Here is a 26,347-nt window from a genome sequence, read left to right on the forward strand (position 1 = left end):
GTAATTTCAGAAAATAGGTCTCCATCAGCCGGGGTATAGGGGCAATCTAGTTCTGTCCAATGTAGCATAGAAGGCTGGCTTCTCATCATCTGAATGCCATCTTGCTTCACCCTCAGTCCACCTGGACTGTCTCTCTTAGACCTAGTCCTTGAGAAAAGCAAAGTCCTATCCAGACAGACTCCAAGCAGAGCCCCAGAGCTCAGGCACACATGGTTTTCTCTGGAGCAGCTCTAGATACCCCTGCTTATGATCTTTGGTTCTCTTACCCAGAATTCCTTGGACTAGCCTCTTTCCCTCAGCCCTCCAGCCTATTGCATGGGTCTCAGAGGTGAAAGGTACTCCTCCCTCAGTTTATAGATGAGGCCCAGAGAGCAGAATAAACTTGCTCAAAGTCACACAAATCATAAGGGTCAGAGCTGAGATTTGAACCCATGTTTTCACTTTCCAAATCTATTGTGTCATCACTGCCATGAACACCTCATGCTAGCCTACCTAGATCACCCATAGTTAGTGCAATTCAAAGGAATAAGCACTCACTGTGTATGGAGTCAGAGGTCCTGGGTTCAAATCCCACTTCTGATGCTTGGGCAAGTGACTTAAACTCCCCAGGGCTTCAGTTTCTTCATCTGTAAAATGAGGCAGCAGAACTAGATAGCTCTCAGTCCCCACTAGCTCTAGCTCTTAAGACCTTATGATCCTTGGCCAATCTCTTCCCAATACGGAGCCAGGTGCAGTTCAGATAACCATGATTCCCACATAGTATGTGAGACAGGCTCTGATCTAACACCTCCCTCCTGTCAGACTATCCCTGAATGGTGGGGGGATGGCATTAAAGTCTAAGCTACTCCACTGCCACACTATGATGGTCTCCTTAAGACCAGGTCTTCAGGTATAGCCAGTCTTCCCAAGCTCTACACTTGCCCCAAGATACAACCACCCCTCTTTCATCCCATGTTCATCATCGAAATCAACCTCAACCTACAACTCTCTGTCCAGTCCCAGGACCATTCTCTCGCCCCCTTATTGTTACTCCAACATACAACCCAAAGAGCTTTCCTTCCCCACTCCATCTATTACTGCTTCCAGGCCAATCTCTCCACCTCCAAAATGGCCTGAGGTGACGTCCTGATATTCAGAAGTAGTCCTAGGACACACTCTTTCTTCCTGCAGCCTCTAGGACACAGTCCCCCCTCCTTTTCCCCCTCATTCACTAACAAGTGTTCATCTGTTTTCCTTCCTCCTGCTGTCCACCTTCATCATCATCACCTCCATCCCTTCCTTCAGCTGCCTCATTGTCACCTCTGTCCCTTCCTTCAGCTCCCACATCCCACTCTCCAGCTTCCCTGGTGCCAATCCCTCCCTCCCACTTGTCTTCTGCCTTCTATCTGTCAATTTTGAGCTCTGCGCTGTTAGAACGGGAAGGATCTTCAGAGACCACTTAGTTGAATCCCCTCATTTTATAGAGAAGGAAGCTGAGTCCCAAAGAGGTGTTTCTGGCTCATGATGAGATTGGCAGTCCCCAAACTCACATTCACATTATGCTCAAATGGATTTCTGATTTCAGTCACGTGGGTATTCTCTCTAGCAATGCAGAATGCGACCCATCCAGGTATGCCTACCCATTGTGAAACTTTAAAATGACATGACACTGATTTGCTGAATTCCAGCAAAATGTTATATCTATGGTGTCTAAAGCAGGGTGGCATAGTGGCTAGAGTGCCAACCTCAGGAAGTCTCGGGTTCAAGTCATACACCTCTGACACAAACTAGCTATATGACCTGGACACATCTCTTGACCTCTCTGCCCCCAGATAATTACTGAAGACTATCTGCCTCAGTGGAGAGAGATTCCATATGGGAATGCCCTAACAATCTAGTAACATCAAAAGAGGAAATAAAGTTAGTCTTTTCTTGAAAAAGCCATGCAATTCTTAGTGGTCATCTCTTTCTTTTAAAAGGTCCTCACAAACCACACCTTTAGTAATAAGTTTGGCAAGAATCAGAGTCAAAATCATAAGCCCATAGTGTAAGGACTCCAGCCTCTTTGCTTTTTTGGAAATCAAGCTGGTCCCAGTCTTGTGGCATCTCCCCTATTAGCCACAATTTTCAAAGGTCACTGACAACTACTCAAGTCGTAAGATCCACCAGTTAGTTCAAATTTCCTGAGATACAGTTTTCTGGGCTTAAGGACTTAAGATCACTGGGAGCAATGTGGTGCTCTCTGATCATATCCTCACTTACCTCGAGTTTTCAGTCCCTGCTAACCACTATTAGAATAGACCTTCCCAGCCTAGATTTCCTCCTCCTTGGAAAGGGAAAGAGAAGAGCTGAGTCAGTCAATGTTCCCCCTATACTTAGCTCTGTTACATTTCATCATTTTTGATTAAGCTTCATGTTCTTGGGGATCTGTTTTGGCTCAGGACTGTGACATCCACCACCACCACCATCATCATCCCCGCCACCCTGGAGAATGAACTTTTTCCATTTTGCATTATCTCCTTGACCCCAAGCTTTTTTGGTTGTCTTCATTCAGCAGCCTCTGGCTTGTTCTCACACTCTGCTTATAGGACACCAGACCACGGTTAGTCTCTTCCCTCTCCTACTCATTCTTCTTTTTATCTTCTGAATATGAACTCTTTAAACTAATAGTGGTCTATGTGTTCCCTGGAAATGGGCACTGTTCTCTTTCCACAGCTCAAACAGCCTCCCCTCTTCCTTTTCTTCCTCATTGGAATTGCTTGTGTTTGTGAGTCTCTCATTTGAAGTCTTTAAACAGACATTCAATGACCACTTGTTGAATCTATTGTAAAGAGAATTCCTCTTCAGGTATTGGACAAGTTGAACCCTCTGATCCCTTCTGGTGTGGAGATGTGGCACCCAAGCATCTAGCACATACCTTCAGGTATGCACAGGATTGGATTGGGACCCAGTCTGTTCCAATCAAACTGGCCTGCCAGCTACATGGCATCCTATCTCCCACCTATGCATTTTGCATTGGCTGTCCCCTCTGCCTGGATGTTCTCTCTCCTCTTCTCCACTTTGGGAATCCCTAGTTTCCTTCAAATCAGAGTTCAGGGGCCACTTCCATCATGAGGTCTTTCCTGATGAGTTCAAAGGGCATTTTCACCCACCATGTAGGCCCACGCCCATCTGGAGAGTGATTGCAGCTACCAGTGCACACAGTTCTGAAAATATAGAATGCTGTAGTCATGGCCCCAGACCTGGAGAATCTGAGTCTGGGGTGAGTAGTCAAGATAGATAGATGGCTTGATAGATGATAGATAGATAGATACAGACTCACAGATGAATGAGTGAATAGATAGATAGATAGATAGATAGATAGATAGATAGATAGATGATGGATAGATAGATGGTAGATACACAAATTCACAGATGAGTAGGTGGAGAGAAATAGAGAGAGAGAGAGAGAGAGAGAGAGAGAGAAAGTCACACAGACACACAGATGGGTGGGTAGATAGATGATGGATAGAGAGATAGATATAGATAGATACACAGACACACAGATGGGTGGGTAGATAGATAGATGATAGATAAACACACAGACTCACAGATAAGTGGGTAGATAGATAGTCACACATACACACAGATGGGTGGGTAGATAGATGATGGATAGACAGATGGATAGATACATAATAGATACACAGATGGGTGGGTAGATAGAGAAATAAATGATAGATAGATAGACAAGTAGAGTATTTATTGAGTTCTTACTATGTGCCATGCACTATACTAAGCCCTGGGAATATTAATCAAAATGAAAAGAAAGCCAGTGGTGGAGGGTATGGCTGGCCCAGGTATTTCACCAAATGGACGTTCTGGCTAAGAACTCAAGAAACAGAAGAGGGGGCTTTGGGACAGAGGCATCTCTAGGGTGAAAAGGCAGCTGAAGTAGAAGTAGAAAGTTTCAGAAAGTAAGGAGAGAGGCCAAGGGAGACCTGTAAGGCCATACTTTAAGGAACTCTTCCTCTCTCTCCATCACTCCACCCCTCTCCTGCTCACATGGTTCCCACAAGGGACTCCAGGATTCACTGCTATCATTTCCTCCCAAGCTCCTGACTGGCACCTTGAAAGAACCATTTCTAAAAAGCAGATCCAGCTGTTGGAAAGACCATAAAATTCTGATGCCATAAGACACCAAAAGGGTAGCCTGATGTTGAGCTGATAGAATCATAGCTACTATTGTTTGCCCATTCTAATCAGCGCCTTTAAAATCTACTTATGCACAAGACTTTTGAGCGCTTTTCTCACTCTGGGTTTATTTTCTCAAAGCCCTTGGGGTTCTGTAAAAACTCTTAGGATGCTGGTAAGCCCTTTTATTTCTCTTCAAGCTGGAAGAGTGACAGGCTTTAGTTATTCTTAGTGCTAAATTATTTATCTTCCTTCCCCTCCTAGCCCATATTTCAGAATCTTTAACTTGACTCCTGGGATCCAATAGAGGTCTTCTCCCTCTCCCCACCCCCTCACCCTGGTTCAAAATGAAGCAATTTTTAAATCTTTTGTCTTTAATTTTTTATCACCAAAACTCTAAGTTGGGCTATGGAAGCCTACTAAAGGTGCAGGGCCTGGGCTAATTTTGAAATAAGTTGTTCCCAGGTCTTTGGAAAAGCCTCCTGCTGTGCCCCTGGTCTTCTGTGTTTGTTGCAGCCTGGAGCTGTATTCTCCCAATGATGTGTGAAGCAACAGCAGTGAGGATCTGAACAGAGCTGGGAATGGAATCATTCTGGAAGGTGGCAGGGTCCTTTGAAAATTCCATAGATTAACAAATATCTCTGGGGTCTGGGAGATTTCCCAGTATCTCCCTGGAGAAATGATTCAATCTGAAGGCTGGTTTCAGGTGGGGGTGGAGGGTGGGGAGTCATTCCAAGTTGGGGGGTCTTCATTGTTGAGTTGTTTCAGTTGTGTCTGACTCTTTGTAACCTCATTTAGGGTTTTATTGGCAAAGATACTGGAGTGGTTTGCCATTTCCTTCTCCAGCTCATTTGACTGCTGAGGAAAACTGAGGTAAATGGGGTTAAGTGACTTGCCCAGGGCTGTACAACTAGTAAGTATCTGAGGTCAGATTTGAACTCATATCCTCCTCACTCTAGGGCTGGCCCTCTATCCACTGTGCCATCTAGCTGCAATGGGGTGGGTAGGATGGATCTTCACAATTGCCCACAAATTTGCCTAGTGGCGTTGCTATCTGGAATTTACAAGCCTCTTGTAAGTCACAACTGCATTGTGCTTCCCTGTCCCCCAGGAGAAAACTGTGCAGAGAAACAGTGATCTGTCCTCACAGTAACAAGACATCATTTGTGAAACATGCCTTCCCTTTCAACATGGAGGTGGGGGACCATGGACGTGGAATGTGATATACGGATTGCTGTGTCAAATGGGTTTCCTTAAATGTTTTCTTTGTTGCAAAGAAGGGTTTTAAAGTGATGGTTGGCAAGGGAGTTTAGGAGGAAATAATTATGGTACAAAAACAAAAGGCAACAATAAAATGTTAATTTTTTTAAAAACAGACTATTCAAGTTGTATCTCAGTGAGGCCGAGTTGGTTGCCATAGTTACTTAGGATGTTCACTAAGAGATAAAGCCAGTAGAAAAGCAAAGGCGATGATTGCAGTGTAGACCCATCCAGATAATTGGAGTAGCATCTGGTCCCCAGCTCAGAATGCGTCTCCTCATTGGCCAAGTATATTACATGGCCCAATGTTGCACCCTTTCTCAAGCGCTGGCTCCATGGTGTAGAGGCTGGATCCGGATGGTGGTCCGGCCATCTCCTGGGGTGGGGGAGGGGGAAGAATGCAACAAGTTCTACCACAATGACAAAATGGATTGGCCCTCTCCTTCCGTGAATCCGTGAAAAGGCTCATCTCCCTTCATTATGTTCAGTGGCTCTATTGATTAAATCCATTTTTCTATTTAAGAGAGAGAGAAAAAAAGAATCTTCCTTCCCACAGCCCATACTTATGAACTCTTAAGTGTTACATCCCAAGCTCTTCTTGTCAGGCCTTAGCCCTACAAAGTGATTACCACGGTTCAAGTACCTTCCCCAAGCTTTGTGTCTGGGAGATAGCAGCACATCGGGGATCGAATGAGTGTGTCATATCTGAGATCTGATTAGGGCACGGGAAGACTTAAGCATCTCAGTGTCACTAAAAAGAGGGCCTTGAAGAGAAAATGTGACAATCCAACGCCGAGCCTCAGCCAGCACACCCCACCCCCACCCCCAGCTCATCAAGGCATTGGTTAGAATGTAGAATAATTGGGTGAAGGGGGTGGGGGTTCTCCCATGGCCCTGATGCAGCCTGCGTCGGCATGCTGCACAGATTGGCTCCCGCGCTCCTCCAGCCTGCTCCGGGTTTATTCATTGCTAAAGAAGAAACCGTATTCCTTCCTTTAAAGCCAGATTCTGTAGCATCAGCTCTTTTCTGAATAGTTCCTAATTTTTTTTATTCTCCCATTCTTCTTACTCAGAAGCTTTTTTTTTCCTCCTCAGAACAAATCACCCTCCTCCATACATATTTTACCCTCCAAAACTTTTAGTCCGTGTTCTCAGTCACCCCAAAAAGCACTCTCCCTCCCCACTGCGACCACCCTCTCTTCTGGCTTTCCGATTGACTGCATGGACATGTGTGGATTTGTGCATTCAAACGGGGGTGTGGGTGCCTAGGAACCAAGTTCTTGGTATTTGGGAAATATTTTTAGGACAGAAAGAAAGGTCATTTAATTGTATATGTGTGCATGCATACGTTGTGGCTAAAGTTGAAGCTCTTGGTCCTATTAACATCAGCCAGCTAAGCCATACTTTGTCTGACATGTAATGCTTACATTTTATGTCATATATTCATGGAGGTGTATAAATGACTAATGTGTGTGTGTGTGTGTGTGTACAGGCACATAAAACTACGTGTGTATAAGGATATATAACAGCAGTGCTAATCGATCACTTTAAGGTTTGCAGAATGCTTTACAAATATGTCTTTGGAGCCTCACAACAACCCCAAGAGGTAGGTGCTGTTACTGTCCCCATTTTACAGATGGGGAAACTGAGGCAAACAGAGGCTCAATAACTTGCCTGAGGTCACACAGGTAGTAAGTGTCTGAAGTCAAATTTGAACTCAGGTCTTCTTCCTGACTGAAAGTCCAGTTCTCTCTCTCACTCTGTCTCTCTCTCTCTGTCTCTCTGTCTCTCTCTATCTCTCTGTCTCGCTCTGTCTCTCTCTCTGTCTCTCTTACTCTGTCTCTGTCTCTCTATATCTCTCTGTCTCTCTCTCTGTCTCTCTGTCTCTCTCTCTCTGTCTCTCTCACTCTGTCTCTGTCTCTCTCTATCTCTCTGTCTCACTCTGTCTCTGTCTCTCTCTCTCTCTCTCTGTCTCTCTGTCTCTGTCTCTCTGTCTCTCTCTCTCTGTCTCTCTGTCTCTCTCTATCTCTCTGTCTCGCTCTGTCTCTGTCTCTGTCTCTCTGTCTCTCTCTCTCTCTCTCTCTCTCTCTCTCTCTCTCTCTCTCTCTCTCTCTCTTCCCCTCCCCCTCCCTCTGTCTCTCTCTATATGCACATATATGATAGAACTGGAGTTAGAGTCCACAAACAGGGACTATTACTGGAGTGTATAAGCCTCTTGAAGGTTGGAACCAATACCTTGTACAACCTTTCATCTTCCATGCTGTCCATGCCTGTAGGGCTCTACACCTAGTAGGCACCTAGCAAACAAATGTTCATGCAATTGAATTGAGGTGTTAACTCTTAGCAAAATCATTAATTAGGACAGTAACGAAGACATTTGTATTCAAATAGTGTGGGTAAAATGTACAACTTAATTTCTATAACCCTTGTTACTCTTGTGATCCTTGAATGACCATTCTTGGTGAGGGGTGGGACAGCAGGGACACACAGGGTGTTCCATTAGTCATATTTTTCTTGAGGATAAAACTCTAAACTAGGCCATCAGAAATTAATTCGCCACAGGCTCTGTTCCCTGCCAAAGGATGTTGACACAAGGTGGGTCTTCAGCCTCTCTTTGTGTGTACACACCCTTTGTGGTAATACTCACAGTCCCTATCACACAGCTGAGCCCTAGTTCTTCCTGCCTGGCCCCCAAACTAAACTGGGAAAGTTGCTGAAGACCAATGTTAGTATGCTCCACAAATTTCATCCAGTTCACCTGCTTCTCCCCAGTGCTCACTAGCCCATCTTCCTGGGAGTTAGATCACCCCAGAGAAGGCTCCAGCTGGGTATGGACAGAAGCACCATGCTTCCCACTTTCCAAGAGGAGCCATAGTGGGCTCAGGGCTGACATACTTGGGTGCCATCTCAGTCCTAGTGCTGCTTCTGTCTCTGACTTGCAGCCTGACTTCAGTCAAGGCATTGCCCTCTCAGATCAGGGAGAGCTCTCTCACCTATTAAATAAGGGGATTGAACCAGATGGTCTCTGAGATTGCTGCATCATTGATGTTTCCAACCTTTAGAGCCTTGGGCTTTCAACCCTTCTGGTAGCAAAGGATTTAATTGTCATTTTCCCTTATAGGAATAAATCTCCGACCTATCAGAAAGAGCAATGCATAAACCATCCCCCGTCATCTTCAGATACCTTCATGGCATATCCAGGTAAGCATAAGCATCAATTCAAATTCGAGATCCAGATTTTCAGAGGGGCCTCCTTCTACCCTCCATCCCCAAGAAAAGTCTTCTCTGAACCTCCCTGCCATGGCCAGTGCCCTTTAGCCCTAGAGGGGCTGACTGGCTAGTAGTGCCCTCCAGGAAAGTAGAAATCTGTCCCTCCAGCTCCCAGAGCTACAAGCCCCAAGCAGGTGTTGGAAGCCTTTTTCCAGCTGTAATTTTAGGATCAGAATAGCCAAGACATGATAACCATTTGTCTCAACATCTGGAAAGATGCACTGACTGCTCATTTCCTCTGAATGTGCTCCTAAATGCGAGGTTTATTTAGGCGATGGGATTGCTGCATAATCCGTGGCAAAGCCCACAATCTTGTCCTGAGAATGTCTGCAGTCAGCTCTTGTGTCCCTCGATGTGGGCTGTCCACTTTGGGGAGTGTCCGTGGCCAGCTCCCCTGGGCCCCTGGCATGGCTGGGTGCCTTCTTTTGCTATCTTAGGAGCTGGTGTGTGCTCAGAAAAGGCAAGCTCATGTCAGCATTGAGCAAAGAGAATGAAGAGGGCCGAGAGTCTGCTGCCCTTAATGCTCTAATGGGCTCTCAATAGAGGATGGTGATTGGGAGATTAGGCACCATCTTCAGTATCCATGGCATGGTTCCTTTCCCTTGGTCCAGAGACTCCAACTCAATGCAGTGCAATTCAACCTACATTTATAAAGGGCTGACTGTTTAGGCCAGACATTGGGCCAAGGGTTGGGGACCCAAGGACAAAAATAAATCTGTCCCTACTTTCAGGGAGCTGACTTCTCTTAGGGAGCTGGTGGGGAGGGAGAAATGACATGTTGGCAGAAAATAAAATGATGATAGCTGGGATGGGTGGGGGTGGGGGTCATATTGGAGGTGGTCCTTGAGATGTACCTTGAAGGAAGCCAGAGATTCTATGAAGTGAGGAGAGAGGGTATTTCAGGCAGGAGGAATAGCAACTGTAAAGGTATGGAGGTGGGGAGAAAGAAGAGGAAGAGGAGGATGAGGAGGAGAGGAAGAAGAAAGAGATTAAGCTTTATTTACAGGGAATAGCTAATAGGCCACTGTGACTAGAACAAAGTGTGTAAAGGGGAGTAACATGTAAGAATATTCTAAGGGTAAAATATGTGCCAGATTTTTAACGCCATTATATGCCAGGCTCAGGAACTTGTATTTTATCCTGGAGGCAATAGGGAGCTAATAGAGACAGGAAGATAGATAGATAGATAGATAGATAGATAGATAGATAGATAGATAGATAGATATAGATGGATGGATGGATGAGTAGATGGATGGATGGGTAGATGGATGGATAGATAGATGGATGAATGGATGGATGGATGGATGGATAGATAGATATGGATGGATGGATGGATGGATGGATGGGTAGATAGATATAGATGGATGGATAGATGGATGAATGGATGGATAGCTAGATTAATAGATAGCTATAGACAGATGGATGGATGATGGATAGATAGATAGATAGATAGATAGATAGATAGATAGATAGATAGATAATATTACTTGGGCAGATGTTTGGAGGCTAGATTAGCAACAGGAGAGACTGGAGTCAAGAAGACCCAATAGGAGGCTGTTGAAATAATCTGTGAGAGGTTATAATGTCTGGACCAAGGGCAGTGACTGTGTGAGTAGTGAAAGGGGAACTGATTCAAGATTGGGGAGATATGATTGAAAAGACTTGGCAACTAATGTAATATAAAGAAGGAAAGAGAAAGTGAAGAGTTGAGGAAGGCTCCAAAGTTATGAATCTGAGTAACTGTAAGGTTAATGATGCCCTCAACAGAAATAGGGGCATTTGGAAGAGGAGCATATTTGGGAAAACATCATGAGTTCTAGACTATGTTGCCTTCTAGCATGCCTACTTTGGGAGTGGAAGTGGAGTCTGTCTTTCTCAGCCCCTTGGCAAAACAAAGAAAGACCAGGTTAAAATGTGAGAAAACTCCTCCGGAAAGATGCCTGGGACTCTGAGAAGAGGCTGAGGATGATGGATGGAGATTCTGGATCAGATACAGTCTGGACTGGGCAGCCTCAGAGGTCCCTTCTAGCTCAAAGATTCTGTGGCATAGTGGTGAGCACTTCACGTTCAAACTCATGGCCAGCAAAGAGGCCCCCTCTTTCCATCCTTACCTCAATGACCTCTGCAGAGCTTCCTTCATCTCTCAGAGTTTCATTGGCTGAAAAATATATTGTGTCATATTCTGAAAATCCTGTGGCCCATGAACTGATCTCTAATCATGGCTGCGTGTTAATGACCACAAAATTCATAAACCTTTACTGAACGATTTTCTTTAAGCACGACTCCATTATCTTTTATGGTGACTTTATGGTTATTGATGATCTCACAAATGTCCACCCCAAAATGGGAGCTGTAATGGCAGAGGGTTCATGAGCAGCTCCTCCCAGACCCAGGGCAGTAATCGATGATGGCCCCATAAAGACCCAGGCAGCTCAATGACAAAGGATATACAGCAGCTTTCCAATGGGATCCCAGGGAAGTTATTCCCCATTGGACTCCAGCTTTGTTTATGGTGTCAGAACCAGTTGGGATCCAGTTCATAGAGAACTCAGAGACCATATAATTTGACCTCCCATTTCACAGATGAGGAAACTGAGGTCCAGAAAGGTTAAGGGGTCTTGTTCAAGGTCATCCAGGTAGGAAGTAGTGCAGAGTAGGATTGGAACCCAGGTCGTCTGATTCCAGAGTCAGTGCTCTTCCCTCTCTATCACACTCCTCCAGTCCTTTGGCCATCTATGGCTTTTGAGACACACTCCAGCTAGTCTCTCCTAGGATGTGCGGTCTATTGCTCCACATGTGGTCCTTCTGCAGCAGACCACAGCAACGTGCTTGCCTCCCTGGTTCTGAGCTCCATGTCTCTCTCAGGGCAGCTGAGGAGGATAGTATTCAATGTTCTAGTGGCCAGATGGCACCAATGGCTCTTGAAAGTGTGGTTCCCCCAAGTCCCAGATCTCTTCCACAGCAGCTGATGTCCTCCCATGTCTCTCACCCATCTGGTACTTGGAAAATTAGGGTTGGTTTTGAACCCAAGCCCAGAAATTCTTATTTGTCTTTATTGAGTCCTGTCAGACTCATTCTAGCCCATCTTCTAAGCCTATCGAGATCCTTTTTTGACAGGGGAGGAAAAGTGAGACCCCAAGAAGATGCCCAAGAGTACCCAGCTAGCCAAGCAAGGGTCTGAACCTAGATCCTCCTCACCTCCAGAGCTCCTTCCAGGATACCCCATTTTTGCTGTCCTCTGAGATGGGATTTGCTTTGGGTCTTGAAGGGTATGTGGAACTTGGGCAGGGAGAGTGAGAGAATCATCGTGTGCAAGGGTGATGCCATGCCAGAGCATAAAGGTCCAGAGTTTAGATGAAGCCTGGTGGGTTTGGGGCAGGAGGAAGACTCTGGCCCATCTGGAGAAGAGAGCTCACATTGGGGAGCAGTGAAGCAGTGAAGCAGGATGGATTAGTAAGATGAGGCTATATCATGGAAGGCCTTAACTATCAAAGAGAGGAGTTTTGCCCAAATGCAGAAGGCCAGTGGTTCCCAAAGTTTTTGTTCCATAAACTCCTTTCAACAACAACAAAAATGTGTTGTGAACCCCTAGAGTAATTTAACAAACCACTCATAATATCTGACAATTATTCACTGCTTCTGGTGCCACTAAAGAATTCTTATCTTGGACCCCTCAGAAGATCCAAGGGCTTTACCAACCACTAGATGGAAACCACCAATGGGGACTCAAAATTTCTTAAGTGGGAGATTGAAACAGGAAGAAAGAAAGGCACTGAGCAGCCCATGACATGGTAGTTTTCTTGACATCACAGGTAAACTGGCTTCTTTGCCATTTCCCCCCCCCAGAACAGAAGACATCGTTCCTAGTTCCACCCAGATGAATCCCTCTTCCACAGTACAAATGTTCAGATACTTGAAAATCACCCTCCTATTCATCTCCCACCACCCACTTCCTCGGTTTAAAGTCTGCCCCACCCCCATCCCCCAATGCCCATTCTTCCATACCTGAGTGGCCCCATGATCTCAAGCCCATTAGCCTGCTCCCACCAGACACCCCACTCCATCCTCTGTGCTTTTTGTCCCTGCTCCCCTTAAATTCCTCCTAAAGGATCTACTCAACATCTCACCAGTTCCTTAAGAGTAGAGACTGTGCTGTTTTGTTTTGTAGGGAAGAGGTAGCCTTTCCTTATATTCCCAACAGAGCACAGAGTCTGGTGCATAGTAGGTGCTTAATAAAAGCCAGCTGACTGACTATTACCAGACATCATCTTCTAGGACATGGACTTTTAAGATCCTGGGACCATATCTTTAGAACTGGAAAGAACCTCAGAGACATCTAGTCCAATCCTAGAAGAATGAGGCCCAAGGAGGCTCTGACTTACCCCAAAGTTATTAAGATCATTAATTTAGAGCTTTAAGGGGCCTCAGAAGCCATCTAGACCAACCTCCTCACTTTACAGAAGTGGAAACTGAGCCAAGGCCCAGTGACATGATGTGACACCCAAAGTCCCACAGCCACAGAGCATCCCCTGTCCCTGACTCCCAGCCTGGACAATAGACATTTCTCTCAATGGCTAGTCTCTCCTGCTTGTGCATGTGAGGGCCTCACAGAGGTCCAGTGCTCTAGGGAGTATTGGGATTATTATCCCCATTAGAGAGATGAGCAAACTGACTGATTGCCCAAAGTCACACGGTGAGGAAGTGTCAACAGCAGGTACTGGGGTTGAAGGGTTATGGTGGACGTGTTCACCAGGCCATGTCAGGCAGAACTACAGCTTGGGGGTGGAAACAGATGGGGAGTCAGAGACCTTGGCTCAGATGTACCTCCAGGGACACCTTTTCCAGCCCATACCTGAAGAGAGAATTCCCCCTCTCAAAAACCTGAGTTTCCATCCTGGCTTTGTCCTGTACCCCTCAAGGGACCTTGGGCAATCAATCAAGCAACATTTATTAAGTGCCTACTATGTGCCAGGAACTGTGCTTGGTGCTGGGGATACAAAAAAGAGACAAAAGACAGTCCCTGCCCTCAAGGAGCTCACAGGATACAATACACAAACAAATATGTACAAAGCAAAATACTTTCAAGTTAAATAGGAGATAATTAACAGAGGGGAGACATCAGAATTATGAGGGCTTTGGGAAGGCTTCCTGTAGAAGATGAGTTTTGGTTGGGACTTAAAGGAAGCCAGGGAGGAGTATGATTGGGAGTGAAGAAAGGAGAGCATTCCAAACAGAGAAAAATACTACCTGGGCCTCAGTTTCCCCAACTATAAAATGAAAGGGTTGGACTAGATGACCTCTGAGGTCCCTTCCAGCTCTAGGTCCTTCTGTCTTATGACCCTAGGCATGGTTTACCCAGGGCTGAAGCTACAAAGTGTGGTTACTCTGTGTGATCCTGGGCTGTTGGACAATGGCACTCCTCCACTATGCTCCAGAAATGCCAGAGGCTTCCTATTTATGACCTGGAGAATAAAATAGAAACTCTGTTTGGTATCTATTCACAACCTAGCTCCAAGCTACCTGTCCAGGCTTACTCTTCAGTTCAGCCAAAATGGCCTTCCTGACATTCCTCTGTTCCCTTACCAGGCTGCCCCCCATGCCTAGAATGTGCTGCATCTTCACCTCTGCCCCTTAGCTTCCTTCAAAACTCAGCTCGAGTCCCCTCCTACACGAGGCTTTTCCTGATATTCCCCTCCTGCCAAGCCACTAGAGCTTCCCCCATGAAACTACCTTGTAGTTTCTCTGTATGTGCTTATATCTATGCATGTAGATAGAATGGAAACTTCTCGAAGGCTGGCAGGGTTTCATCCTTGTCTTTATATGGTCGCCTGGCACATAGGAAGTTAAGTCAAGGCAGCATGCATTTATTAAGTTCTTTCTAGCTTACAGGCACTGAGAATATGGATAAGAGCAGAAAGACAGCCCCTGCCCTCCAGGAGCTTACTTTCTAACAGGGAAAGACCACAGTGGAAAAGCGGAGAAGTACTCAAGTGGGTAATGAAGTCCGGAGAATGAAAGATGGCTGCTCTGGGCCCTTCCTGAGAAAGAAGGGAGTGCAAGAAGGCAGCTGGGACTTGGCAGCAAAGTTGGGATAAAGAAGGCACTTGAAGAGTAGAGGGCAGCTAGGTTGCACAGTGGTTAGAGCACCAGTCCTGGAGTCAGGAAGACCTGAGTTCAAATCTGGCCTCAGACACTTGACACTTACTAGCTGTGGGACCCTGGGCAAGTCATTCAACAAAACAAAAAAGTAGGCACTAAATTCTTATTGATTGGTTGAATGATTAGTTAACTGACTAAAATCTGCTCTAGAGTCTTTCTTAGATGCTCCCAAATCTCTGATGGCTTTTGGTCTTCTGCCTGGTGTATGCACTGACTGCTGTTGTTCATTTACTCTCAGCCCAGAGGGATGCCCGTTTCTTTCTGTCCCCCCAGAGTAAACAACCACTCATGTAACAGACCAGACTTGCTGGCCAGAGGGGAGCCTCCCCCTTCCCATATCCCTTGCCACCCTTCCTAGGGTTGGGTTGGAAAGGGGGAAAGAGACCCACTTGGCAGGTTTCTTAAAGGTTTTGACAGAATTTTCCCAGCCTATGAGAAGACTTAGCCAACTACCATCCGGTTTCTGGATCTCCGGCTTCTAACTTGCCTTTGCTTCTGTCAACTTCCTGTGTTGAAGCACAACAGAGCTGAGGAATTTCCAAAATAGAAAATGCCTAGAGGTGGCTGGAATCCTGGTTCCGATTTGATGAGTTTCCGATCATTACCCTCAGACTCTCTCCATTGGTTTACAAGAGACATGGAAAAAGCAGAGACTAAAAATAGGAAAAAGAGCCCGAGACCAAATGGGAGGAGAAAATATCGGAAAGCATTTTGAAATGCTGAGCAGGAGGAAAGTCTACACTGCCCATCATTGAAACCATCTCCCCTCCCTCAAGCCAGGCCCACTGGATTCTATGTTGTATATTATGTCCACTTCCTTCTGCCTATCAGTTACCGATATGGACTCCTGTCCCAGTTTCTATCTCAGCTACAAAACTAGGCACCAGACTTTGGTCCCTTAGACAAAGTTTGACATGATCCCTAGGGCCCAAGCAAACTCCCAAGGGCCATCAACCCATTTATCTCATCCAAGTCTGTAAGGCTCAGAGACCTTGCTCCCTGGAGTCATGGCCTGGAGACGCCGGTCCTGTGGTGGTCACCTCTTCTACCTCTGTGTCCACATCCTTGCCTTGGGTCACAAAGTGAGTTCTGAAAGCAAAGCTGTTAAGCCTTTGTTCTCTGCTGATTTGCATGATAGCACAGTGAAGAAATGAAGGTTCTCCTCATCAAGGGTAGCATTTTGAGGAACATCTAAACATCCAGAAGAAGGTTTTGCATGAGAGGAACTTCAGTATCTTCTTGGAAGAAGCTATCTGAAATTGTGTTTAGGCATCTCTAATCAGTATTGTTGGGCAGAGAAGAACCAACTAGAGTATGGCAATGAGGAGTTTGCCGCCCAGGTGCCAAAATGTAGAAGGCATTGATAGCAGTTGTAAGAGAGCTTAGCACCAAGTTAGCAAAAATAGTTAAAATAGGAAACTACCAAAGAGTATTTCCTTCTCAGCCATCCCCCAGGTGAGCTCTTTTCCAATCTATCCTAACTCTGCTCTCTCCCCTTCCAGAACCTTTAAGCCAGTATACTGGGGTCTCTGGCTCCTGCTACCACCATAGGACCACCTGATATCTCTCCCTCCATACAGCCTTGAAGTTGTGAGCCTGAAATTTTCTCCCTGCCCCTTACCCTCATCTCCTGTCTCCTCTGAATTTGCCTTTAAATGTTTATTTGGAGGTACCTTTTACACTCTTTGACCCAAGCCCATTTTGTACAAGTTATGGCTGAGGGTCATGGCAGTTCATTCAGTCCATCCTCCTGCCTCCAGGACAGACTGCCCAACCACACCTGGCTGGCCCTTCACGTGAAGCAATCCCAAATTGGCATTTTGCACAATCTTGCCCCATTGTCATTGGCTTTCGGGCAGCGATTTCACTGTAGTACCAAAGATGCCAGGGTTTGTTTTATTTTGAGCATTCTGGAAAGGAGCGTGCCCCGATGCTGAATCTAATTACTATTCAATAAGCTTTAGATGAAGCCACTGGGAGATTCTCTCACCCCCTTAGCAAGTCCTCAGTGCCGCCTAATTAGGGATCATTTGACATTAGCTCAAAAATAGACTTCTCGTGTAGCTTAAAGCTTTTAGTTCAACATCCTACAGGTTTCAGTATCAAAACCAAATTACAACAATTGTTCCCCCACCCCCCACCCCCTACACACATCAGCCAGTTTTAGTCAGGCAGAAAAGACTTCCCAAAGTACAAGAAGGCCTGGGCTGGGCTGTTCTTGCCTCTACTGGGGGATTTCTGTTCTTATCCTTTTCTGCTCTCTAGGGAGGGGCTGGCCTGCTTTTTGCTCAGAATGCCCCTTGGTGAGGAGGTCTCTGCACAGCAGGGGACAAGAAAAGAATGAAAAGAATTTTACTGAATTCACCTTTCAGAGTCAGTATAGGGGAAACTGTGAAAGATCTGGAGTCAAAGATAACCTGGGTTCAAATTCTGCCTTGACCACTTAGTGGAGCAATCGACTTCATCTCTTGGTACCTTAGTTTCTGCTTTTGTAAAATGAGGGGACTGGACTAAACCAGGGGCTCTTAACCTGGGGTCCATGCACATGTTTAAAGAAAAAATGTTGATAACTATTTCAATATAATTAATTTCCTTTATAATACCATGCATTTTTGCACTTTTAAAAACTTTATTCTGATATGGGGGTCCATAGGCTTCAGCAGTCTGCCAAAGCAGTCCATGACAAAAAAAAGTTTAAGAACCCCTGAACTTGGGGCAGCTAGGTGGCGTCATATTGGATAGAGGACAGGCCCTGGAGTCAGGAGCATCTGAGTTCAAATCCAAACTTAGACACTTACTAACTTATGTTACCTTGGGCAAGTCACTTAACCCTGATGGCTTCAAAAAAAGGAAAAGAAAAAGAAAAAGGAAAGGAAAGGAAAGAGAGTCTTCAGACTTGGTGGTCTGGGTTCCTTCCAGCTTTAAGTCTGCTAAGATCCTGCAATCAGTATATGCTTACACAAGACTGTTGTCATCATCATCAAAATAGCTAGCATTTATAAAGCACCTACTGTGTGTCAGGCACTGTGCTAAGCATTTTACAAATATCATCTCATTTGATCTTCACAACACCCTGGGAGGGAAGGGCTATTATTATTACTACTACCATTTTACAGATGAGTAAACTGAGGCAGGCAGCAGCTTAGTGACTTGCCCAGGGTCACACAACTAGTCATTGTCTGAGGCTGGATTGGAACTCAGGTCTTCCTGATTCTAGACCCAGCGCTTTATTCACTGTGCCACCTGGGTACCTACCTAAACTCATCTGGAGCACTGATCTTCAAATATCTTTCATTATTTCTGTTCCCATCCTCTTCCAGTCTGAAGCATCTCACCTTCTCACTGGCTTCAGTCACCTCCAGTTACAGTGAGATGGCCAGAACCACTTCTGATCATTCAGTAAAGAGGCATTCATTAAGTGCCTACTGTGTACAATGCTCTGTCTCTTCACAAAGTCCTCAGAGCCTCCCTTGCTTTCTCTTCACAGACCCTCCAGCACCCTAGCACCAGCCTCTCTATCCACCCCAGTATCCTCTTGGCCAGACTCCCCTCCAGACCCAGTACCCAACAGCGTCCTCAGGCCCTGTCATTGGAGAGCATAGTGGGGGGAGGGGAGAGAGAGCCACAATTCCTGAGTTTCCTCTGTGCTTGGGGGTCCCAGGGAGATTTCGTGGGCTGCTACCTGGGTGAGGAAGGAGGCACTCAGACATCCTGGCCGCTGCTGCCACCTCCACAGAGGGCTCTCAGACCGGAGAACTTGGAGCCAGAAAGGCCTCCAGGACTGGAAGGAGGGGGAGAACAGTAAATGGGTGTTTATGTGATCCATAAAAGTGAGATAATGCTCTAATGAACATTTTTAAGAACAACGCTGTGGAAACAGCATTCCATAAAATCCCCCTCTGTCAGAGGTTCCCCAACTGTGGGAAGCACGCGATGCCTCTGGTCCTGCCTGGCCACTGCTGGGCATTCTGCTCCCCTTGGACAAGTGGCTCTGTTCCAGTCCTAACCCAACCCCATCCCTGGGGGCTTCCCAGGAAGCAAGATCCTTCCTCAGAAGGCAGAAGTCCAGGATCACAGCAGGTATGCATGGGGAAAAAGTATCTTTAGATTCCAGGACCCCTATGGGTGGAAAGCCTATTCTTCCATGATAAAGGAGCACCCCCCAAGGAATTATATTTACCCCTCCTATCACCCCTGTCCCCTCCTCCATCCCTCCTAAGCCCAGCCCCAGCTTTGCACTGCTGCCCATTTCCAGGCCTTAGCCAAAGTGTCCTGGGGCAGCACAGTCAGAAGGCCCAACCAAGTCCTGGTTGTCGGAGCACAGAGCCTTCCTTCTTGCTTTGGTGAAGCAGATTCTCCTTGGGGCATGAAAAGCTGTTTGTTATAGGCCATCCTGTAAACACTATAAAACGCTGGTGGAATGCTGGGATTGCTCACAAGGTCACTTCGAGTTTTTACCCATTAACACATACAGGCTATTTCAAAGTGGCAAGAGTCTAGTGGGCTCCATGCAGAGGGAGGGGTTGGGCCAGGCCCTGGAAATGTAACTACCAAATTCTCCTTCCCCACGGTTTTCCAACATGACTTGGAAAAACAGGTCCCTCAGTACGTAGCAGGCAAGATTAAAGGGACCAGTTTTCAAAGCAACATCCTGGGAGTGGAAGATGCCTTGCTTAACTCTGCTCTCGGCAGTGGGATGAGGGCGAAGTCCATTTCTGGGTCTCTCCGCCACTCCACCAGAAGCGAACTCACTTAGCTTCCTGTGTCCCTGAGAGCACCGAGGTGCCTTGATGGAAAGGGTGTCTTCTAGGGAATGATCCTTTTCTTTCCATCAAGGCTTTAGGAGAAAGAACAAAGGAAACTAAATGATCCTCCTTTTACTTTTTCAATTTTTTAATTAACCAGTGTTTCTTTTCTCCCCTTCCCCCTCCCCAGCTCAAATTTAAAATACAAACAAAACCCTTTTTAGCAAACATGAATGGTCAAGCAAAAACAAACTCCCCCCTTGTCTGTGTCCCAAAAGTCTGCATTTGGAGTCCCTCACCTCTGGGTCCGGAGGTAAATGGTGTGGTGCAGTCTCCATCCTCCAGAATCATCAGAGTTCTTCTTTAAGTTTTTCAAAGATCTTTATACTTATGGCATTGTTGCTTTAAAAAAATAAGTTGTTCACCTGGTTGCACTAACTTTATTCTTCATCCTTTCTTTTTTTAAAAAAATGTACTGTTTTAATTCTCTGACTTTTTGTTCAGTTGTTTCAGTCATGTTCAGCTCTCTGTGACCCCATTTGGGGTTTTCTGGGCAAAGATGCTAGAGCAGTTTGCCATTTCCTTCTCCAGCTCATTTGACAAATGAGGAAACTGAGGCAAACAGGGCTCAGCGATTTGCCCAGGGATACACAGCTAGTAAGTGTCTGAGGCCAGATTTCAACTTAGGTCTTCCTGATGCCTGGCCCTGTGCCCCATCCACCATGCCACCCTAACTGCCCTGAGCCCTGAGCATGTTCCACAATTATTTCCCTAAAATTCCCTGAGCACACAAACTGTGCCATGGAATCATCTAAATGTTGGTATGCATCCCTTATCCTCTTGCAGATTAATAAATATTTGCTGAATTGCAACCCAACATCAAAGCGTCATAGCTGTAGAGGCAATCTGGCTCAATCTCCACATTTTACAGAGGAGGAAACTGAGGAAGTTGCTTGGCCAATGTCATTCAGTTCATGAATGGCAGACCCAGAATTGAACCTGGGTCCTCAGTCTTCAGATTCAGAGCTCTCCCTCACCTTTAGCCATACTGCTTCTCAACTAATAGAAAATTGTCCCAGTCAGCCAGCATCTGGGATGCTGTCCCGGTCTGGGCTGCCACGTTTTAAAAAGGAATTGGCAAATTTTGACATGACCTGAAGAGGGCAACCAGCGTAGTCCAGAGACTACTATAAGAGATTTGATGGAAGGAACTGAGGGGTGCTTGGCCTGGAGAAGAGGAAGCTGGAGGTGGTGGGAACAGACAAAAAGATCTTCAATATTTGAAAAGTCATCATGTGTAAGGAGATGAGATGTGCTCTGTTTGACCCTGGAAGGGAAAGCTAGGACCAATGTGGGGAATTGCAAAGAAGTCAATTTAAGCTTAATGCAGGGGCAGACTTCCTAAGAATTGGAGCCAGCCAAGAGTGGGAGGCATTGGGCTCCCACTCTCCCTTCCCCTCCCTAGAAGTCTGCAAGGACTTCCACTCATGGGGGATGTTAGAGTGAGAATTCTGGTACAAGCATGGAACATGCCTCCAACGTCCCTTCCAGCTCTGACTGGGATTCTCTTATCACAAGATTTGAAGGGAATTGAATTGGAGGATTGCCAGAGTCAGAGAAAAACCTAACCCATGAGCCTGTGGTACGTTCATAGATTTTCCAGGAATACTTTGTGTCTTTAGATGCTCCTAAAGGAGGTAATATCTTTAATGGAGGAAGGAAGGAAAGGAAAAAGGAAGGGAAGAGAAGGCAAGGCAAGGGAGGGAATGTGAGAGGGAAAAGATGAATGTAAGTGAGAAGGAAGGAAGGGAAGAATGTGGAAGAGGGAAGGAAGGAAGGAAGGAAGGAAGGAAGGAAGGAAGGAAGGAAGGAAGGAAAAGAAAGAGAGAAGCTAAATATATTATAATTATAATATTAAATGTGACCCCTGAAGAAAAGAAAATGTACCTTCTTCCCTTCCCTACAGAGAGACCACGAGGATGGAACATGGCACCAACTGTTAAACTTGGTTATGTTTTGCTAAGCTGATTTTCTTTTGCTCTCTTTTATTCTTTTTTTTGTGAGATGGCTTTTTGGAGGCAGGAGCAAGACAGGAACATATTTGGAAACAAAGGTGGTATGGAAAAAAATCAAACTATATTAATAAAGAATTTGATTTTTTTAAAGGCAGCAAATGTTCTGCATTAAACAAGATTGTAGCTTTAAAGCTGAGGTAGGGGGGGTCTTAGAGACCATAGAGACCGTTCACTCAGTCATTTGACCAACTGAGGCCCAGAAATAGGAAGTGTCACACAGACAGTAAGTGACAAGGCTGAGATCTGAACCCAGGACACCCGCAAACCCAGGGCTCTTTAACTGGACAGTTTTTAAAATCTCATAATTCCAGCGTTGTGCTCCACCTTTTACGGGGCAAACCACCTCCCGTTGACCTTGCTTGCAGCGAGCAGATACATTCCTGGAGCGCTCCAGCCAAAGAATGTTTTTATGTATTTTCCAGTGCCAAAGCAAATCCAGACCAGTGAGCCCCAGCAGCAGAGTAGGGCCCTTCCCACTGCCGCCAAAGCTTCCTTGTTTCCTATTTTCTTTCTTTATGGTTTCCTCTGATTTTGAAAGGCTCCAGATTGTTTGCAGAAAAGAAAACCTTTCTTATAAAAATAAAATCTTGAAAGATCTTAATTTCGAATTTTTTTTCCCCATTGAACACTTTCAAAAGAAGCTTCTAGTAATCAGTCCGGGGGTGTTTCTGCCCCAAGGTCTAGTCAACCCTTAGCGTGTACTCCCAATATCTCCCGTGCCCAGTGAAGACTGTCGAGTTTTATTGGCGCCTCTCGTTTTAGTCATTTGCAGATCTATCGTGCTCCCCACCCTCCCGACCCCACCCCCACCTTATCACAAAGAAACACTATACAAATTCACCAGCACTTTTACCTCTGGCTGTGAATGCAACTTTGGGCGCCCTAGTCCCCCCACCCCTCTGCTTCAACGAAGAAGGTATTTCTCTGCCTTTCTCTGGGGCCAGGCTTGGTTATCATTTCTCTAAGGTCTAGCCTCTTATTCATATATTTGTCATTTTCGTTATAGTAATCATTGTTCACATCGCTTTCTTGTTCCTCCTTGAATCAGTTTCTCCAAATCTTCCTGTGTTTTTCTGCCCCAGATGAGACACCCTTCACTGACTCCATACCTGAGCAGCCTGGTCGCGGTTAACCATGTAATGGCGAAAGGGAAGGCTGTCAGGTCGTGGATTGCACACGGATAGCTTGTGCAGAGCATCGGCTCCCCAACTCGGCCTTCAGACCCTTCTGCGTGTGAGTGTGTGCATCCGGCTGACAAAACCCTTTCCTCTCGTTTCTCTCCCAGGTGAATACGTCATCATGGTGGAAGAGATAACTGCACCACCCTTCCTGGGCAAGACGCTCCCCACTGCCTTCGCGCATCTCAAAGTTTTGCCAAGGAAAAAGCATCAACATGCGAAGGATTCCTAAAGAAGCCCCACGCGCCTTTTGGGTAGGACCTGCCCGGACAGAGGAGGTGATGCTTCCCCCTTTTCCATCGAGCCCTTTCTGCTGAGTCAGGTCTTTCCGCCTTGACTAAGACATGCCCTGGGCCCCATCACCCCAGAACCTGGCGCCCTTGTCCTGCCCCGGAATCGATGGCCCCTGTTCCTCTCTTGTCCCCTTGTCCTTCCTTGTCCCCATCTTCATTTATATCCTATTTGAAAAGAAGCGCTGTACTTCCAACAAATGCCCTGATAGATCCTTGATAACCCAAGGACTGCTATACCACTCTGCTCTGCCGTTTTGGGAGCAGCAAATCCAGCCGCATCTGGGTTTTACTAAGTCTCCAAGAAACCCTTTTCTAATCTGCCATGCATACGGTTTTGATTTTTCTTCCCAAATCTGCTGGGGAATAGACCAACTCCCAAGATGTCACTCTTATTGGCAGCAGACTCAGTGTCACTGATGGATCATCCCTAGCAGACATCCTGACCTCTTCCAACAATGGGCTGCTCCATGGTTGAGTCACACATCTCACCTCCTCCCCCTTCAGGCAGGCTCTGACATCAATCTGGGCCAAATGTCTCCGTTCAGCTGCCCGTCCCCCACAGATCAGAGCCACTTGGGCCTGGGGTCCCAAGAGAAGGGTGAAATCACAGGACGTAATCCTTTTAAAGCAGGAAATCCTCAGGAGTCCATAAAGCATGCGGAACGTCCTGTATACTAATGAATTCCTATTTCCCAGGCAGTTTGCTATCCAAACAAAAAACCAGTGGCCAGGTACATTGTACGTGCCATGCTGGACAAGAGTGTTCCCTTTCCTTGTTGACCTTTCCACTGTCTGATTTCTAAACTCCCAATGTGTTTGGATGCCATGGCCAGTACCTGTGTGAGAGAACTCTCTGAGCTGGGGAAGCTGGGAAATGTGCACCAGCCCCATGCTGGAGACCCTCTTAAGCTGGCCCAGCATTTTAAAAAAAAATTATGACAAATTTTAATGATGGCTTTGTGTTTTACATCGCTGTCATTTCTATATAATCTATATATTTCTATCATCTCCACCCACCCCCCAACCCAGGAATGAGCCCTCCCTGGTAACAAAGAAAAACAATTTATCCAAACCCACCAATTTCTGCCTCTGATAAAGTATCCAACCTTCTGCCCCCACAGCCACCAACCCCTCTACCAAAAAGCAATAGCATCTCTTTTCTAGAACCAAGAAGCTTCACTCAGTTCATACTAATCTGTCTTTGCCTCTCAGAGGTTCTCCTATCTGTCATTTCTTTGGGCACAATAATACCCCATGACATTCATGTGAAGTTTTTTCATCCATCTTCCAATCAACGAGCACCCACTTTGCTTCTAGTTTGTCTGTTGGTTTGGGTTTTTGCTACCACAAAAGGGGCTTCTAGAAATACTTTGGTATATATGGGGCCTTTTTGTGTCTCTGATCTCCCCTAGAGTCGTGGGATCACTGGGTCAAAGGGCATAAACAATTTAGTCACTTTTTCTTGAATAAGGTGAGTCCAATTCTCTAGTGAAAACCTTGAGAACTCACCACTAGATGGGTGAGTCCCAACCAATGTGTCATCTGGGTACTGGCACATGGAGCCGACTCAAGCCAGTGTCCAGGTGGTTTCACTGGGCAATGCCATGGGCACCAGACTCATTTCTGGGCCCACTGATTGGCCTATATTCTCACTAATGGAACATCCCCTAACAATATTCAAGCCCAGAGCAAGAAAGCATTTCCCGCCCATAATGTTTTCCCTTCGAGACAAGGAAACGCACCAAATTCACACTCGTTGGTACTGGGGAAAGTCATAACCCAGTCGCTAACAGTGGAGAGGAATCCAGAGGCAATAAAGACATAATTGTTTTTTCCGGAAACGTTTTAGGTCTTTGGTGTCCTATTCTGGAGGCACGTGTCCCTGCAAAATTTCTCCCTTGTCTGTCGGAAAAGTGAAGTATTTGCAGAAGGGATTCTCTGTGGAGCGAGGACTCTCTTAGTTGCACTCCTAGGAACTTGTCCTCACAGACAAGTGGAGGAGAGATTTAGGAGGCAGCCACTTTCTGAGGTCAGTAGGGTGAGATAAGCATCACTCACATTCTAGAGGTTTTTAGGTTTACAGAGCTCTTCTCCCTCTTTCAGTCCCTCCTCTATTCTTTTGCTCTCTTCCTTTCTTGCTTCCTTTCTTCCTTCCTATCTTCCTACTTTCTTTCTCTTACTTCTGCCCTTCCTTTCTTCCATACTTCTTTCTTTCTCTCCCTTCCTTCCTTTCATTCATTCTTTCTTTTTTTCTTCCTTCCTTTTTTTATGACTCTCAGGTGTCATTGGGTATAAGGAGCTCCCAGTGAAAAACAGGCTACAAGTTTAGTGTTAGCTCCCATGGGCTCCGGAGGGGAGTGATTTACTCAGTGCCCCAAAACACTCTTTCTTCACTCTAACCCTAGGAGTTATGTAGTACTAGTTTGATTCTCCCCATTTTACAGATGAGAATACCAAAGCTCAGTAATGGCATGCCCAGCTCAGGGCCCTTCAGCTAGTTAAGTGTCAGAGCCAGGATTTGAACTTGGGGTGTCATGGAAAGAACATGGGATTTGGATCCAAACTTTGTATCTGTCCTTGACCTGCTTAGGGTATGTGCCCAGTGGAGGAATCCAAAGGCAATAAGCCTTTGTATATCTTTGGTGATCTCTTTGAGGTAAGCAGACCACCCTTTAAAGTCCTCTTTAGAAGAAGCAATGAAGAATAGTGAGAGACACAGACAGACATAATGGGCAAGGCACTGGGTTTGGAGTCAGCAAGACCTAGATTGAAATCCCACCTCAGACTCTTCCCAGCTATGGGACCCTGGGCAACCCCTTAACCTCTGTTTGCTTCAGCACCTACCTCACAGGCTTGCTGCAAGGATCCAATGAGATCGTATTTGTAAAGAGCTGAATACTGTACTTGGCGCACAGTAGGTTCTATATAAATGTGTATTTCCTTCTGTTCCCACTCCCAATCTCGTATAAATCTTTTATTTCTCTGTGCATCAGTTTTCTCATCTGTAAAATGGAAAAGGGTGATGAACACGATAGCCTCTGGGGTCCCAGCTGGGTCTAAAACTATGATCCCATGATAAAAAATCACTTTTCTGTGGTATTTTCAGATTCACAAAGCATTTTTGGTACATAAGTCTTATGAGGTACCTGGTACGTACTCCTCCTCCTCCTCCCAACAACTACATTACTACCAGTACTACTACTTCTGTTACCACCACT

At 45.9% G+C, this 26,347-nt stretch overlaps 1 protein-coding gene across 1 annotated transcript in view; it reads left to right on the plus strand.

Moving 5' to 3' along the window:
- LOC118839330 (MORN repeat-containing protein 1-like) overlaps window positions 1-23,270 on the plus strand; it is an 83,966-nt gene extending 60,696 nt beyond the window's left edge. Inside the window, exons 3-4 of the mRNA XM_036746791.1 lie at window positions 8,531-8,610; window positions 22,944-23,270. Of these exons, the coding sequence (XP_036602686.1) occupies window positions 8,531-8,610; window positions 22,944-23,068 (205 nt within the window). The 3' untranslated portion in view covers window positions 23,069-23,270. The remainder of the gene's footprint in view (window positions 1-8,530; window positions 8,611-22,943) is intronic.
- The last annotated feature ends 3,077 nt before the right edge of the window (window positions 23,271-26,347 follow it).

The sequence above is a fragment of the Trichosurus vulpecula genome, chromosome 2 (genome assembly GCF_011100635.1).
Source record: "Trichosurus vulpecula isolate mTriVul1 chromosome 2, mTriVul1.pri, whole genome shotgun sequence".
Lineage (NCBI taxonomy): Eukaryota > Metazoa > Chordata > Mammalia > Diprotodontia > Phalangeridae > Trichosurus > Trichosurus vulpecula.